Genomic DNA, 14550 nt, shown 5'->3' with positions numbered 1-14550 from the left:
TGGGGAGGCTGCACCTAGGATGCCGGTGTCTACTGCACCTAGGATGCCGGTGTCTACTGCACCTAGGATGCCGGTGTCTACAGATCGCTTCAAGCATGGACCTCCCCACTGCTCCTTTCTAACCTCACACAGGTGGGCCTGATGTCCCCGAGGCAAGCTTCTCTGGACACTGGGCAGGCCAGAATTAGACACAATAGAGAGAAGAGTCCTCTGACCATGTGGCTTGGAAGAGCTCTGGCGCTTAAGGGCCTGCTCTCAACTCTTGGCTTCATCCCTGCTCTGCCTTCCATATCAGAGCCCTTTGGAGTCCCGTGAGAGAAGCTACCCAGTCTCTGCTCCTATGAGCTAGCATGCCAGCCTCTTGGGCTCCAATAGAAGGGACTATCCGGCTCCACCCACTTCCCATATTGTCTAACCAGAGTTTTCTTTCTCGATGACTCTATGTTCTCTTTGGTTTGGATAGTTTATGTCCTTGAAAATATCCCACCAGGGCTGACGAGATGGCTCAGCGGGTAAAGGGGCTTGCTGCAAGCCTACAGTCCTTTAAGTTCCATTCCTGGAGGTGAGAACTGACTACCACAAGTTGTCCTCTGATTTCCACATGTGCAGGGTGGTGTGTGTGTGTGTGTGTGTGTGTGTGTGTGTGTGTGCACATGCGTGCATGCATGTGGTTGCAAATGCCTCCCTATGCACACACACATACAAACAAAATAAATGCAATGATTTTTAAAATTTTATCAAACTTACAGAAAGGAAAGGAAATGGATATAATTATAAACCCTCACGCCATAAGTGGAAGTCTCAAAATGTCTCTACTTTTTTAATGAATTATTTACATCCAAAAGTAAAATCACATTAACTTTGTGAGTTTCATTTCACAAATAGAACATTCTACCATTTTCCAAATTTTTTTATGATTTCTGCCTCTTGCATAAGTTCAAACAGTTGGAAGGGTTTGCTGTCTGAGTCACAGGCAAAGAGACCAAACAGAAAAACCCTGGCTTTCACAGGACAGTGCTCGAGAGAAGCCACTTGCTGCCAAATAACTGTTCTCCATCCATGCCTCCTTCAGTGTCTGGCAGGTTAGTCCAGACCTGAACGCATCTGCATACCCAAGCAGATGGGGCAGCTCTGACACAGTAGGCCCTAGAGGATCCGGCTTTTACTAGCCAGCGGTCCAATTTGTTTTCCCAGAATAATCTTCCTGCAGGCTTCAGAACCTGAGTGCAGATTGAAGAGTGTCGGGGCCACGGGAGAGTGTCAGGGCCACGGGAGAGTGCCGGGGCCATGGCAGGAGAGTTTATTTCACCACGCAGGTGGAAAAGATCCAGCCACTAAGCACGTGCTCATGGTGCAGGGTCGGGAAGCAGGGAGGGTGCTGGTGTTCAGTTTGCCTTCTTCTGTTATTTAACCTGCGCCCCCACCTGTGGGATGATGCTGCCCACATTTGGGGTGGGTCTTCTCTCTTCAGTTAAATGTTTCTGCCAACAGCCTCTGATGCTTCCCCAGACGTGTGTTACCATGGTGATTTTAAATCAGAGTGGTCAAGATTAACTAACCAGCACAGACAGACTATGCCAGGGAGACAAGAGAGGGGACGAAATGGCGCTCAGTGCTTACTGTCTGCCAGGCGCTATGGATATTCACTCCTTTAACATTTTTGGAAGATACTGATGCGCCCTTTGCCCCACAGATAAGGACAGTGAGACCAAGAGGAGAGAGGACCTCGCCCAGACACCGTAGGTGGAACCCACTCCCTTTATTCCATTTCTTAATCCGTTTGTCTCCTCGAACTCAGGATTTAGCTCCATTCCACTTCCTGGTGCCCCCTTTTCTCGGTCTTTATATTTTGTATTTTTATTTGCTCAGCTTGCTCCTTTTCATTATAAATCTTCATTAGAGTTACCACTCACAACCACACAACAGTCTGTACTAGGCTGTTCTGAGATTTCTTCTGCCAATGGAATGAATCTACTGCTTTCCTAACCCAAAGTAACAAAGTCAAATTCCTCCAAATAAAAACAGGGTCAGGCCTATCCCAGCAATACCCTAGTCCCTGGTACCAACTGCTGTCTTAGTTAGGGGTTCTGTTGCTGTGAAGAGACACCATGACCACAGCAACTCTTATAAGGAAGACATTTAACTGGGGCTGGTGTACAGTGCAGAGGATCAATCCATTATCATCCAGGTGAGAGCATGGTGGCATGCAGGAGACAGGGCGCTGGCTACATCTTGATCAGAAGGCAACCGGAAGTGGTCTGAAGCACTGGATGTGGTTTGGCATATATGAGACCTCAAAGTCCACCCCCACAGTGACACACTTCCCCCAACAAGGCTACATCTACTCCAACAAAGCCACACCTAATAGTGCCATTCCCTATGAGCTTATGGGGGGCAATTAATTCAAACCACAGCATGAACCCTGTGGCCCCCATAAGATTGTAACAACCTGTGCTTCTAGAATCATGGCTTCTTCCTAATAGCTTCAGGTGGTGAGCAGGGTTGCTTGGATACCGGGGTGGGGGCATCACCCCTTGAATGGAAGATGTGAGTCTGAGTCTGGACCTGGCTCCAGCTTCAGAGATGGTGTGAGGTATCAGGAGAATGAAGAATCCTTGGGGTCTGCCGAAGACTGACCCCCTCAGAGCCCCCCTCAATGAGCCTCCATGGTGCAGTCATAACCAAAATCCCACTAAGTGGGTCTAGACAGAACCCCTCACTCTCAAGCCCCTCAAGAGCAGATCCAATCCCTCTTTCCCTCTTCTCAGTATCTGATCCCGTGTCTGCACGGGGCAAGGGTCTCACTCCTAATGTCTCCTTAGTCATTTCCTGCCTGCTGTCACTCTGTGCCCAGGCTGGGAACCCCGAACCCCAGCTGTCCTGTGTGGTGCTCAGGCTTGTCTTTCCGGCAGGAGGTCTGCAAGCCTGTCTCCACGGTCCTGAGCTGTGTCTTCCATGTTGGAACAGGCATCTGTAGTGTCTTATATAACATCACAGTGCCGTCCTCTTTCCACAGAAAGATCGTCCCAGATGATGCATTTACACAGTTTCCTATCTGCGGCATCACCTTCTGCCTCCGGCTTCCCATCGGCCACCCTTCCTGAAGTCTCCTCTGCAGGAACACCGCTCTCACACCCTCCCCTTCAGCCACTTGTCACGCGCTACCATTGCAGCTGGTCCCGTGTGGCCCGCTATCACCCCTGTTCCGCTCAGCCCAGGGATGTAGAACTGTCCCTTTTCTCTTCCCTCCATGACCCTGCACAGCTGTCTGAAGCCTGTGTCTGGTGACAGGAACCATCCAGCTCTTGGTCCCTAACTCCAGCCCCTTGCTCTCGCCGTATGTTGCAACCCCCTCCAAAGGCTTGCTGCCTTGCTCCTGTTTCACGCACCCTTTAGCCTTATCCACTGATCCTTGCTATAGGAAACCCATCCTGGATTCCTGGTCGTGGAGGACCTATAGGCGGTGTTCTCTGAAGACCCCTGGTCTCCCCATCCTGCTCTCAATCCCGTGCTTGCTCAGTGGTATGTCTTTGTTCCCGGCCACCTTACTGTACTGGCTTTGTTGTCATTTTGCCAGCCATTTTATTGATCTCTTACACTAGTGGGTCTTTCTCATGTCCATGATATAGATGGGAACACTAGGGCCCAGAGAGGCAACCTAGCTCACCTCCTGTACCGACACTGGGAATCCCACACACCCTGGGGGCCTGACCTGTGGTGAGAGGCGCTGGGTCCTGAGGAAGAAGCCGAGGAGGCAGCCCACGATGACAGACAGCACGGACAGGATGAGTAACCCATTGCGCCTACACACCGCCCATCCTCGAGCCAGGACAGCGCCCAGCGCCATGCTCAGCCCAGCTGGTTGGCAGCATTCCATGCGCTGTAGGATGTGGCTCAGGTCTGGGCTGGGGGCACAAGCCTCTCCACTCACGGATGAACAGAGTCCTAAGCACCTATCACCAGCCTTGCAGCCATGGTCCGGGCAGCCACCCAGAGGGAAGCCATAATCCTATTACCAGCTGCATCATTAGGAGCCGGGAGCAGATTAGGGCCTGAGAAATTAGAGCAGGCCACGTGGTCCGTGTGTCCAGTCCTCAAAGCCAAATACTCCTCTTGAAGAGGGCAGGGGACCGGACACCATGAGAGGAAGCCGAGGTGCATCAAAGCCCACCTCATTCCAGAAAGATGTGGAAACACAGCGGTGAGGTGCCAGTCACTGCCAACCTCAGTAAGTGTTGGGTGGGCATCTGGCGGCTGTCCCAGGAGCACCGTGTCATATGAGCATGGTGCTGCTGACGCCAGTCCTCAGAAGCACGGAGTGCCGTGAATGTCACTTTGCCAGTGCACATTCAGAGGCATCTGTCGGAGAAGGGAATGCTGTGTGCCAGGCTCGCCCCAGGGTGCTACTGCCAATCATGGGGACTCAACCCCACCACCTTGGCACTGGGTTCCAATCTCCAGGTCATTGAGAGAGGGACTGAGACTCCGAGAGCCTGAGTCTCTTGGCATAGTCGCTGAGCTGGTGGCACTCGGCAGAATGGAGTCAGGCAGCACGGTGAGGACTTCAGACTTGAGTTCAGTTGCCCTGTCCAGCCTGCTGTTAACAGGAAATGAATACTTTTTCTTTCGGGATGCTTCAAGCCTGGGATACCACCCCACATCTCTCAGGGACCATTATCTACTTATTTATTTTTAAAGTGTTTTTATTTATTTTATACATATACACAATGTGTCTTGATCATATCTCAATGAAAAATAAATAAATAAAAAGGAGGACATGAAGCTCCTAGGTGTGGCAGAAGTGAAGGTTTATTGTAAATATGAGGGAGAGAACAGCCAGAGGCATCTGGAAGAGTCCAGAGAGAACATGGATATGTGAGGAGAAGGGGGAGGAGAGAAGAGAGGAACCACCTATCAAGATGGGGCCGCCCTGGCTAAGGGTCTGTTCAAGAGACTGGTGTAGCCAAAATGGCTGAGTTATACAGGAGCCAGAGGAGCTGGGGGAAGGGGCAGCCCAGTTTCTGGGCTGGAGAGTTCAGGGTAGGGAGTGGCATAAGCCAGTCAGAAGGAGCCTGTCAGGTAGGACTAGAAGGATGCAGGGACAACCTGATGGGCAGAATCTGCTTTGACATGTTAATAGGCGTCACAGCCCTTTACCCAGTTTTTGTTTGTTTGTTTTTGTTTGGTTTTCGAAACAGAGTTTCTCTGTAGTTTTGGAGCCTGTCCTGAAACTCGCTCTATAGCCAGACTGGCCTCGAACTCACAGAGATCTGCCTGTCTCTGCCTCCAAGTGCTGGGATTAAAGGCGTGCGCCACCACTGCAAGTCAAAATTTCCAGCCCCCTGAACTGTCTGAAACCTGATAACACCCACCCACAACAGCAACTCCTCCTGGGCCCTCCCCAGCACACGCACCTCCCACCTCAATGTCCTTTTCTTTAAATAACCCAGAGGACAACCTACCATCTGCCATACTCCAAGAGACTAAGGCTGATGGGAATAAGCATCACTTTTTAGAAGGCAGTTAACAACAAACCTGTCTAGCAAAACAGTAGGTCCCCACCCCAACAGGGTCTACGACCTCTCCAGCCACAGGCCTTTGACCAGGTTTAAGGCACCAAGGCCTCCTATTTTTAAAGATGGCAAAGACCAAGAGATCTGCATTTGAGACCCAGGTCTGCTACTTGCCAGCTGTGTGATCCTGTGAAACCATCTCATCTCACTCAGCTTCAGTTCCCCCATTCATACAACAGAGATGTTAAGAGCGTCTGGCCAGAGGGAATATGAGTGAGGGTAACAGCAGACTCAGCAGCCAGTGGCCATGGGTGGAGCCATTGGCACACAGCAGCTCAGCGGGAGACTCCTTCCTGCTCTTGCTTGTGGCCTGGCCTTTAAACCAGAGGGGACTAAGCTGTCTGGGTCACTGGGCATCTGTAATCTCATTAGAGTCAGTCAGGCGGCAGCAGGGAGCAGGCAGTGGTAGAGGTGGGGGTGTGACAGGTGTGGGGTATACAGGGTGACTGCCTCCTCCAGACAGGTGACCAGAAAGGAGACGGCAGTGAGGAAGTGCAAGCTGAGGCAAAGGAAGCTGGTCACAGGCCCTGAGGCCATGGCAATGAAGGGACGGATTCTGGTCCCTACTGAATCAATTTGTGACCCCTCCCTCAGTCCTGCCTGTTGTTCTTTTGCCGAACTACAGTTCCCAGCGTTCTCCTGGATACAGACATTTCCCAGAAGCCTTTGTATTCCTCGTTAAAAAGCGAGGGTCCTACGACCCCTCGCCCTCTCCTCTTCTTCTCCTCTCTTCCCCTGCCTTTCCTACTGTGTTGGCACGCCCTTACCTGCCTGTTACCCCTCCCCCATTAAAGTGCACCCACGTGGGACAGCCGCGTGTTTGTGTCTTTTCCTCGCGTAACGTCTTTACCCTCTAACCTGCAGCCAGCCAAAAATTAAGAACAACACTGCCCTTTACAAAGAGAAGGGAATGAGCACTCGTGCACCGAGAAGCCCAAAGACCCTGCTCCTGGCAGCGCCTCCATGGCAACAGAGGAGGTGAGGTGCCCAGCAGTCTGAGAGATTTCTTTCTCTTCCTCTTAAAGCCCAAAGCTCCCTAAGACACCTTCAACTCCAACAAATGCGGCTTTTCCACTTCACCAGGTGGCTAACTGTTGCTTGGAAAATCCTGGGTAGCCTTAGGGCAGGTTCAAACACCATCTATGCCCACCTTAGTTGTGCTACATGGTGGGTGAAGCTTGCTGTCCACTCTGGCTCTAAGACTTTGGTTTCCAGCATGTCCCCACAATTGCCAGTGACCCCACCCCTCCACACTCTAAGCTGCCCCCCCTACATTCCAGGATTCTTCAGTGCTCACACTGTCTGCAGATGCTCTTGCTATCTCAGGGTACTGAGGACAGAACAGAGCGTCAGACACAATCTGGTCTTGGAGAACCTCCAAGAAAAGGGATGACTTCCCACTAAAATGTGGATAGATAGCAAGCCTTACTACAGACAGCTTTGAATTAAATCTAAAGGCTCCTGTGTTAGAACCCTTTAATAAGATCACTTTGGCCTACAGGATCAATTGTCTTTTACAATACGGCTAAATATGCAAAAGTGTTTACATAATTATATAAAATAAACAAGTTTAGGAAATTCTGGTAAGATGAAGTTATTCTGGTTCTTCATTCTGGCCCAGATTGCTGAAGTTAAAGTCCTAACTGTGGAGTAGGAGGTGTGGCTCTGTTGACAGAGTGCCTGCCCAGCATGCATGAGGCCTTGGGGTCCATCCCCTGCCCTGCATAAACCAGGCAGAGTGGTGCATACCTGTAGTCCTAGTACTTAAGAAGTCAAGGCAGGAGGATTAGAAATCTAAGATCACTCCTAGCTACTTATGAAGTCAGAAGCCAACCTTGGTTGCATAAGATGCTGTTGAAAAAAAGTCCTAGCTTTATTGGCAAGATTGCTGTGTGAACTTGGGTACATTTTTAACCTCTTGTAAAGTGGGGAAAAGACAATAGTCTCCTATAGACTTGTGTCTTAGTCTGGGTTCCTATTGCTGGGAAGAGACACCATGAAGACACAGCACTTATAAAGGAAAACATGTATCTGGGGTGGCTTACAGCTTGGAGGTTTAGCCCATTGTCATCATTACACATACAAGCAGATGTGGTGTTAGAGAAGGAGCTTAGAGTGGAGAAGGAGCTACATTTTCATCCCACAGGCAACAGGAAGTGGTCTGAGATACCGGGCATGGCTTGAGCATAGGAGACCTTAAAGTCCGCCTTCACAGTGACACACTTCCTCCAACAAGACCACACCCACTCCAACAAAGCCACACCTCCTAATAGTGCCACTCCCTATGAGTTTATGGGAGCCAGTTACATTCAAACTACCCCAGCTTGTGATGTGGGCTCCCTGCAATACTGCAGGTCAGGTACTTAGGTCACGCAACCTTGTTTCCATCTGGGGTTCATTCCCGCTAGAGAAAGTCTCCAAAGCTGGTAGTTGGTTTGTTGTGGGGAACCTTGGAGCATTCTGACATTCTGGGGCTTGGGGCACACACATGGGAAGCTGTGGCTTCCAGAGTGGAGCTCATACGCCTCTCTCAGGACATCTGATGCCTTGGGGCTTGTCCGAGTTCGCTTCTATTGCTGTCCAAAAAAAAAAAGAAAGAAAGAAAGAAAGAAAGAAAGAAAGAAAGAAAGAAAGAAAGAAAGAAAAAGGGTTCATTTGGCTTATATCTCCATCACAGTTCATCAAGATGGAAATTCATGTAAGGCAAGAACCTGAGGAGGTATGAGCCCAAGCAGAGGCCGCAGCAGAGGAATCACCACTCACAGGCTCACTCCTCTGGCGCATGCCCACTTCCTTTCTTATCCCTCCTGGACCTCCTGTTCAGAGGTGGCACCACCCACAGTGGGCTGGACTCTCCCATGTCAATCATTAATACCAAATAATCTGATGGAGGCATTTTCTCAGTTGAGGATGCAGCTTCCCCCATGACTCTAGCTGGTGTCAAGTTGACAAGAACCAAACCAAATCAGAACTAACCAGCACAGGGTCCCTCTTTCCCCTCTTCCTGCCCGTTATATGGAAGGCATCCTTCCTCCGCCTCTCAAATCTTTGCCCACGCTGCTTCCTCTGCCTAAAACGTCCATCACTGTCCCTGCAGTCTGTAGGGATAAGTCCCGCCCCTTGGGGGGCGTGTTCGCCTCAGGCTAATGTCTGCCTATAAATTTGGCGAGCGTTCTCCCAGCTTCGCTTCTGCTTTCCTGGTCTCCGCTGGAACGGTGGTTCTTCAAGTTTCTTTCGACATTAAAGCTATATATATATATATTGTTACAATCTGTCTGCATTCGTTTACGCCGCTACAGCAGTCCCAGGTCGCATGCCACTCTTGCTGGACACCCCCTCTTCCTGTCTCCAGCTCAGGCCAGTGACGAGTCCCTGTTCCTTGACAAGTAGCTCTGATGAGGGCAACGATAACCTGCGATATCCCAGAGTCTGGGCTTCCTCCATGGAGGAGGGAGTTGCACAGCTGTGCGCTGTGTCGGCAGTGAGTATCTAGGGCTCTGCAGGTGTTAAGATGTTGAAACAGAGATCATGAGCCAGGCTAGAGCCCTAGGGCCGCACAGATCTGCCAGGGTATGACCTTGATTGCAGAAGAGTAAAGAGGGGCACAATAGCCTTGCCAAATGTAGGGCCTGTTTGGCTGACCTCAGTAAACCAGAGAGAGTGTGAGGGAAGAGCCTGTTCTGAAAGCCAGCACAGAGCTGGAGAGCCAGCAGCTCCAGAGGCTGGGGCCTGGCCCCTTCCAGCAGGTGTCAAGATACATTAGCTGAGCTGACCAGACCCTAGTTGGGTTGGGGTGATGACAGCTCTGGGTTTGTTGGCATCTTTCCAGAGACATACCAGAGGCGCCTGCTTCTCCCCAGCTCACCTCTCCAGTTTGCCAGGGGCTGAGCCCTTCCGGGAAGGTTGCTGTGAGCAGCCAATCCCGCCAGCATGAATTCCTGGTATCCTTCATCTCTGGAGACTTGGCTAACCTCTGTGGAGGGCCCTACCCCCATCCTTGGCCTCAACAGACAGAGGAAAGTGACTTAGGGGAAGGCGAATGTCTGCACCTGCCGTCTCCTTCCTGTCCTTCCTGTCTGTCTAGCCATGACTTAGGGAAGTCAGGCCTGAAACCCAGTGAGTCCAACAAGGGTTCCATGCTGAGCACTCTGTGCCACTGTGGGCACTCTAACTCGTCACCTGAACTTACCAGGAAGTGCTGTGCCTCGGGGGAGCCACTGGTTTTGAGCAGAACAGTGAAAACACCACACGAATGCATTCACCTTTCCATGAGACATCCTCCATAGGTGCCCGAGCCTGGCTACTGAGGAGCACAGAAGGACTGAGAGTGGCCAGTGTCCTTGCTTTCCTTCTGTACAACTGGTCACTATGGGGAAGGCACATGGATAAAATGGACATGAGGTTCTTGGCCAAGTTCCGCAGGATGCTTCTGCCCTGGGTGAGTGCAGGGCAAACTCCCTTGTAGTAATAAGGGCAGCGGGGCTGCGTCCCCAACACCCCAGCCGCCTGCTCGGCTAGCTTTTGCCCCGAAATAACAACACACAAACTGTATTCATTTAATCACTGCTTGGCCCATTTCTATCTAGGCTAATTCTCACATATTAATTTAGCCCATTTCTAATCATCTGTGTAGCGCCCCTAGGTGCTAGATTCCAGCCTCTGTCCATCCTGGGTCGGAGCTTCATAGTGTGCGTCTGCCTGGGAGCTGGGCATGGCATCTCTGCTGAGGCGTCTGCTCCCGAGAGGAGAACTGTCGAGTCTGAGCTCACTTCCTCTTCCTCCCGGCATTCTGTTCTGTTTACTCCACCTACCTATGTCCTAACCAATAAAATGGGCCAAGGCAGTTCCTTTATTAGCCAATGACCTTCCTCCATCACTCCCTTTGAAGGAAGCAAGGCTCCTGCAGGCTGTGCGTGCCTCCTGCTTGCCCACTGGCAGACATTACATGCCTCCCTCAAACTTAATAGAATCTTGCTGCACCTCGAGCTCCCCCAGCTCCCATCCATGGGGCGTGACACACACCATGTGAGGATGGAAAGGCTGAGGCTGTGTTGGGTGTGCGCGGCAAATATCTCCTCCGCTCACAGGCAGGCTTACTGCCCATCACACGCTGCTTTTAGAACACAAGTTCAAAGGTTAAACTAAGATGCTTTCAGAGATGAAGACAGCAGAGCTGTAGCCAAACACCAGGCCCTTCTGCGAGCCGGGCCTCTGCAGCTGCACAAACCCCACAGCGGTGAAACCATTCCTGTTTAAAAGGTGGGGCAGGTTGGGTATGGCAAAAGCCATGGCCAAGGTGGAGCCCAGGTCGGAGACCATCTGACCCAAGTGTTGGCAGGATGGAATGGCCTCCCTCTCCAGCCCTTTCTTCTGTGTACCAGAAAACTCATTTGTTCTGTATTTTTGTTGCTTTGGCATGGGGTCTCACTCTATGGTCCAGGCTGGCCTGGAACTTTCAGTGGGCTCAGAGGCGGCCTGTGCCATCGTATCTGGCCCGCTCATTCCTTCTTCACTCAACACCTGCACGTGGGCAGCTATGAGGAGCACAGACTGGGTTTGACTCGGGCTTCTTCACTGTGATTGCTAGGAGGACAGGAACCCTGAGCAGCCTTCCTTCCACCGTGTGAGTTTCAGGAATGGAACTCCTCAGGCCTGACAGCACACGCCTGAACCTGCTGAGGCATCTTGCCAGCTATGTATACATTTTACAAGTTTTAAATTACATTTTAATTAATGTATGTGTGTGTGTGAATGCTTGTCTAGTGTGCAAGAACCCCTGAGTGCAATCTCTAAATAAAATCTAGGGATACCAGCTGCAAGATGTAGGCCTTTTAGGGAGTGGTGGCCCGTTTAGTAATCCGGAGGCTGAAGCAATAGGATCACCACAAGCTCAAGGCCAACCTCATTCACACAGCAAGTTCCAGGCCATCCTGGAGTACAGAGTAAGACCCTGTCTCTAAAAAGCAAAACAAGGGCTGGAGAGAAGGCTCAACCATTAAAGGCGAGGCTCACAACCAAGAAACAAAACAAAACAAGGAATGTAAGTCTTGGCCATCTTGTGTGATTATCTCAAATATTTATTTCTTCCCTTCCCAAGTAGCCAGTATCCCAAATTTTGAACATTTCTGTAAACATTTAGATACTAACTTATGTGCCCTGGTCCCTCTAGGCTATCTACAGAGTGAGGAGTTTTCAGGTCACAGGTGACACAGACGTTTGGCATTGCCTGACCATGGTAACTATTTCCAAATCACTTTGCCAATTTACCAGTTTGACGTATTTGTTCACTATGTATGGAAGATCCCATGAAACCACGCACTCACCAACATTCGGCATTAATTAATCATTGACTTTTGCTAGTCAGCACAGTTTAAAACCATATTCCATGCTGTTCATTTGCATTTCTCTTATTATTAAATTTGAATACATTTTAATATATTACTGGGCCATCTGTGCCTCATGGATGGTGAAAATGATATTGATTTCTTCAAACTTTTGTTTTGTTTTTTGAGTTTTCGAGACAGGGTTTCTCTGTGTAGCCTTGGCTGTCCTGGAACTTGCTCTGTAGACAAGGCTGGCCTCGAACTCACAGGGAACCACCAGCTTCTGTCTCCCAACGGCTGGGATTAAAGGTGTGCACCACCACCACCCAGCTCTTTTGAATATTTTTGATAATGTCACCTTGTCCTGTTGATACATAATCTGCATATTAACTTACCTGTGTTCCTTTGCTTTAGAAGCCTTTAGATAGTGGACATTACAACTTTTAATGAAGTGAACCCATCCAATGACTTGTCTCTTTGTGTCTTTTTAAAAAAATTTTTTAAAAGATTTATTTACTTATGTACACAGTGTTCAGCCTCCATGTATGCCTGCAGGCCAGAAGAGGGTGCCAGATCTCATTACAGATGGTTGTGAGCCACCATGTGGGTTGCTGGGAATTGAACTCAGGAACTCTGGAAGAGCAGTCAGTGCTCTTAACCTCTGAGACATCTCTCCAGCCCTGTGTATTTTTTTTAAAAAACAAAACAAAACAAAAACCCTGTAGTTTAGTGGAAGAGCTTTGTCTGGCATGCATGAGATTAAGGGTTTGATCTTTAACCTTGAAAACCCGAGAAATAAGATGCCATCTTCCCCCAAACAACAAAGTTTCTCTGCTGGGCACGTTTCTAAGAATTCTTATGCAGACAGAGTATAATAATTTTGAATGAATATATTTGCTACACAAACAAGTAGAAAATTAAGATCTATATAGAAAAGATTTGATTCTGAAAGGAAAATTGAGAGTTCTTCAATTAGCAGGAATACACCCAGCATAAACTGTAGTACCTTTTACTAATTCTAAGACTGCCTCATTATGGGCAGGAAATGAACAATGACAAAGAGGTTGAAGCAAATTTTGGGGAGAGATTAGCAAAAAGTATCCCAAAAGTAAGAGACTTCAGTTTATAAAGAAAACTAATTGGATCCTTCCTCATATTATATGGGGAACACCAATTTCTGAAGCCCCAACATTCTATACTGATGCAAATAAATCAGGAAACACAGATTATAAATCAGGAAATTTAAGTAAAGTGGCTCAAAGCTCTTATAATTCCATTCAAAAGTCAGAATTAAATGCTATTCTCGTATTATTAGATTTTCTCAAACCTCTTAATATAGTTACAGACTCATAATATACAGAAACAGTTGTACATATTGAAACTGAACTTATTCTAGATGATTCAGAGTTAACTTTGTTATTTATTCAATTACAAGAGTTTGGAAAATTAAAGTATGTGCACCATACCATAGAGACTCATTCAGGATTTCAATAGGTAAGCTGCTTTGAGTTCTGAAAAGACTGATTCTATAATTACATATTTACTAGAAGTTATAGCCATTATGGAAATACCTGTACAAATTAAGACTGACAATGCTCTAGCATATATCTCTAGTAAAATGAAATAGTTTTTTTGCATATTACAACATAAAGCACTTTACAGGTATACCACACAACCCTACAAGGCAAGCACTTATAGAAAGATCTAATTGCACTTTAAAAGATATGCTTAATAAACAAAAAGGGGTAATAAAGATGCCCCAGAGATAAATTACACAATGCTATATCGACTTTAAATTTTTTAAATGCCAATTAGAAAGAACAAACAACTGCTAAGATAATAGAAAAATGGTTGAATTTAATCAGCCTGTATACCTTAAAGATGTGTTGACTTCAGAATGGAAGCCAGGATATGTGTTAAGTTGGGGAAGAGGTTTTGCTTTTATTTCCACAGGAGAAGAATAACTATGGTTACCATCAAAATTGAGAAAGGTTAGAATAGGAGAGACCTCTTGATTAGGAGAAGCAATAGTCCATCAAACAGTGTGACCATTCAATCTAAACTAACTTAAAATACTAACAAATGTCTTTCATCTTGTCAGCTATAACATGTCAAAAAGGGAAACTCCCCAAAGTTAGGGTTGGGGCAGGGTTTTGTTGTCTTTCCAGGAGAATAAAGGCATCCAACTAAGGAATCTGAAGACCACTGGACACATGAGACATCTGAAGGAAAAGGACTAATCATCCAGAGAAAATGTTCCTAGAGAAAGAGTAAATTGGCCCAATTGTATAGCACATTTCCAAAGGGATAAAATTTCATAAATCTTCCAAAATGTTTGTTTCTTCTGTTCTCTGCAGACATAAAGTGAAAATGGTCTTTTTGTAGTTCTAATTCATTCATTTCCCAACTGCCCAGACTCCTGAAATAACCACACAGAAACTGTATTAATTAAATCACTACTTGGCATACTAGCTCTATCTTCTTATTGGCTAGCTCTTACATATTAATTTAACCCATCTCCATTATTTTATATTTTACCATGAGGCTCGTGGCCTACCAGCAAGGCTGCAGCTGGTGGCTTGTATCTTTCTCCTCTGGTGGCTCTGTTACATCTCCCTGACTCTGCCTTTTTTCTCCCAGCATTCAGTTTAGTT

At 48.0% G+C, this 14550-nt stretch overlaps 1 protein-coding gene across 1 annotated transcript in view; it reads right to left on the bottom strand.

Moving 5' to 3' along the window:
* The window catches only part of Slc1a7 (solute carrier family 1 member 7), a 44817-nt gene extending 40953 nt beyond the window's left edge, over positions 1–3864 (bottom strand). The window contains exon 1 of the mRNA XM_075945992.1: positions 3713–3864. Coding sequence (XP_075802107.1) covers positions 3713–3847 — 135 coding nt within the window. The 5' untranslated portion in view covers positions 3848–3864. The remainder of the gene's footprint in view (positions 1–3712) is intronic.
* Between the last annotated feature and the right edge of the window lie 10686 nt (positions 3865–14550).

The sequence above is a fragment of the Microtus pennsylvanicus genome, chromosome 13, assembly GCF_037038515.1.
Source record: "Microtus pennsylvanicus isolate mMicPen1 chromosome 13, mMicPen1.hap1, whole genome shotgun sequence".
NCBI lineage: Eukaryota > Metazoa > Chordata > Mammalia > Rodentia > Cricetidae > Microtus > Microtus pennsylvanicus.
This window is presented reverse-complemented; position numbering and strand designations above follow the sequence as displayed.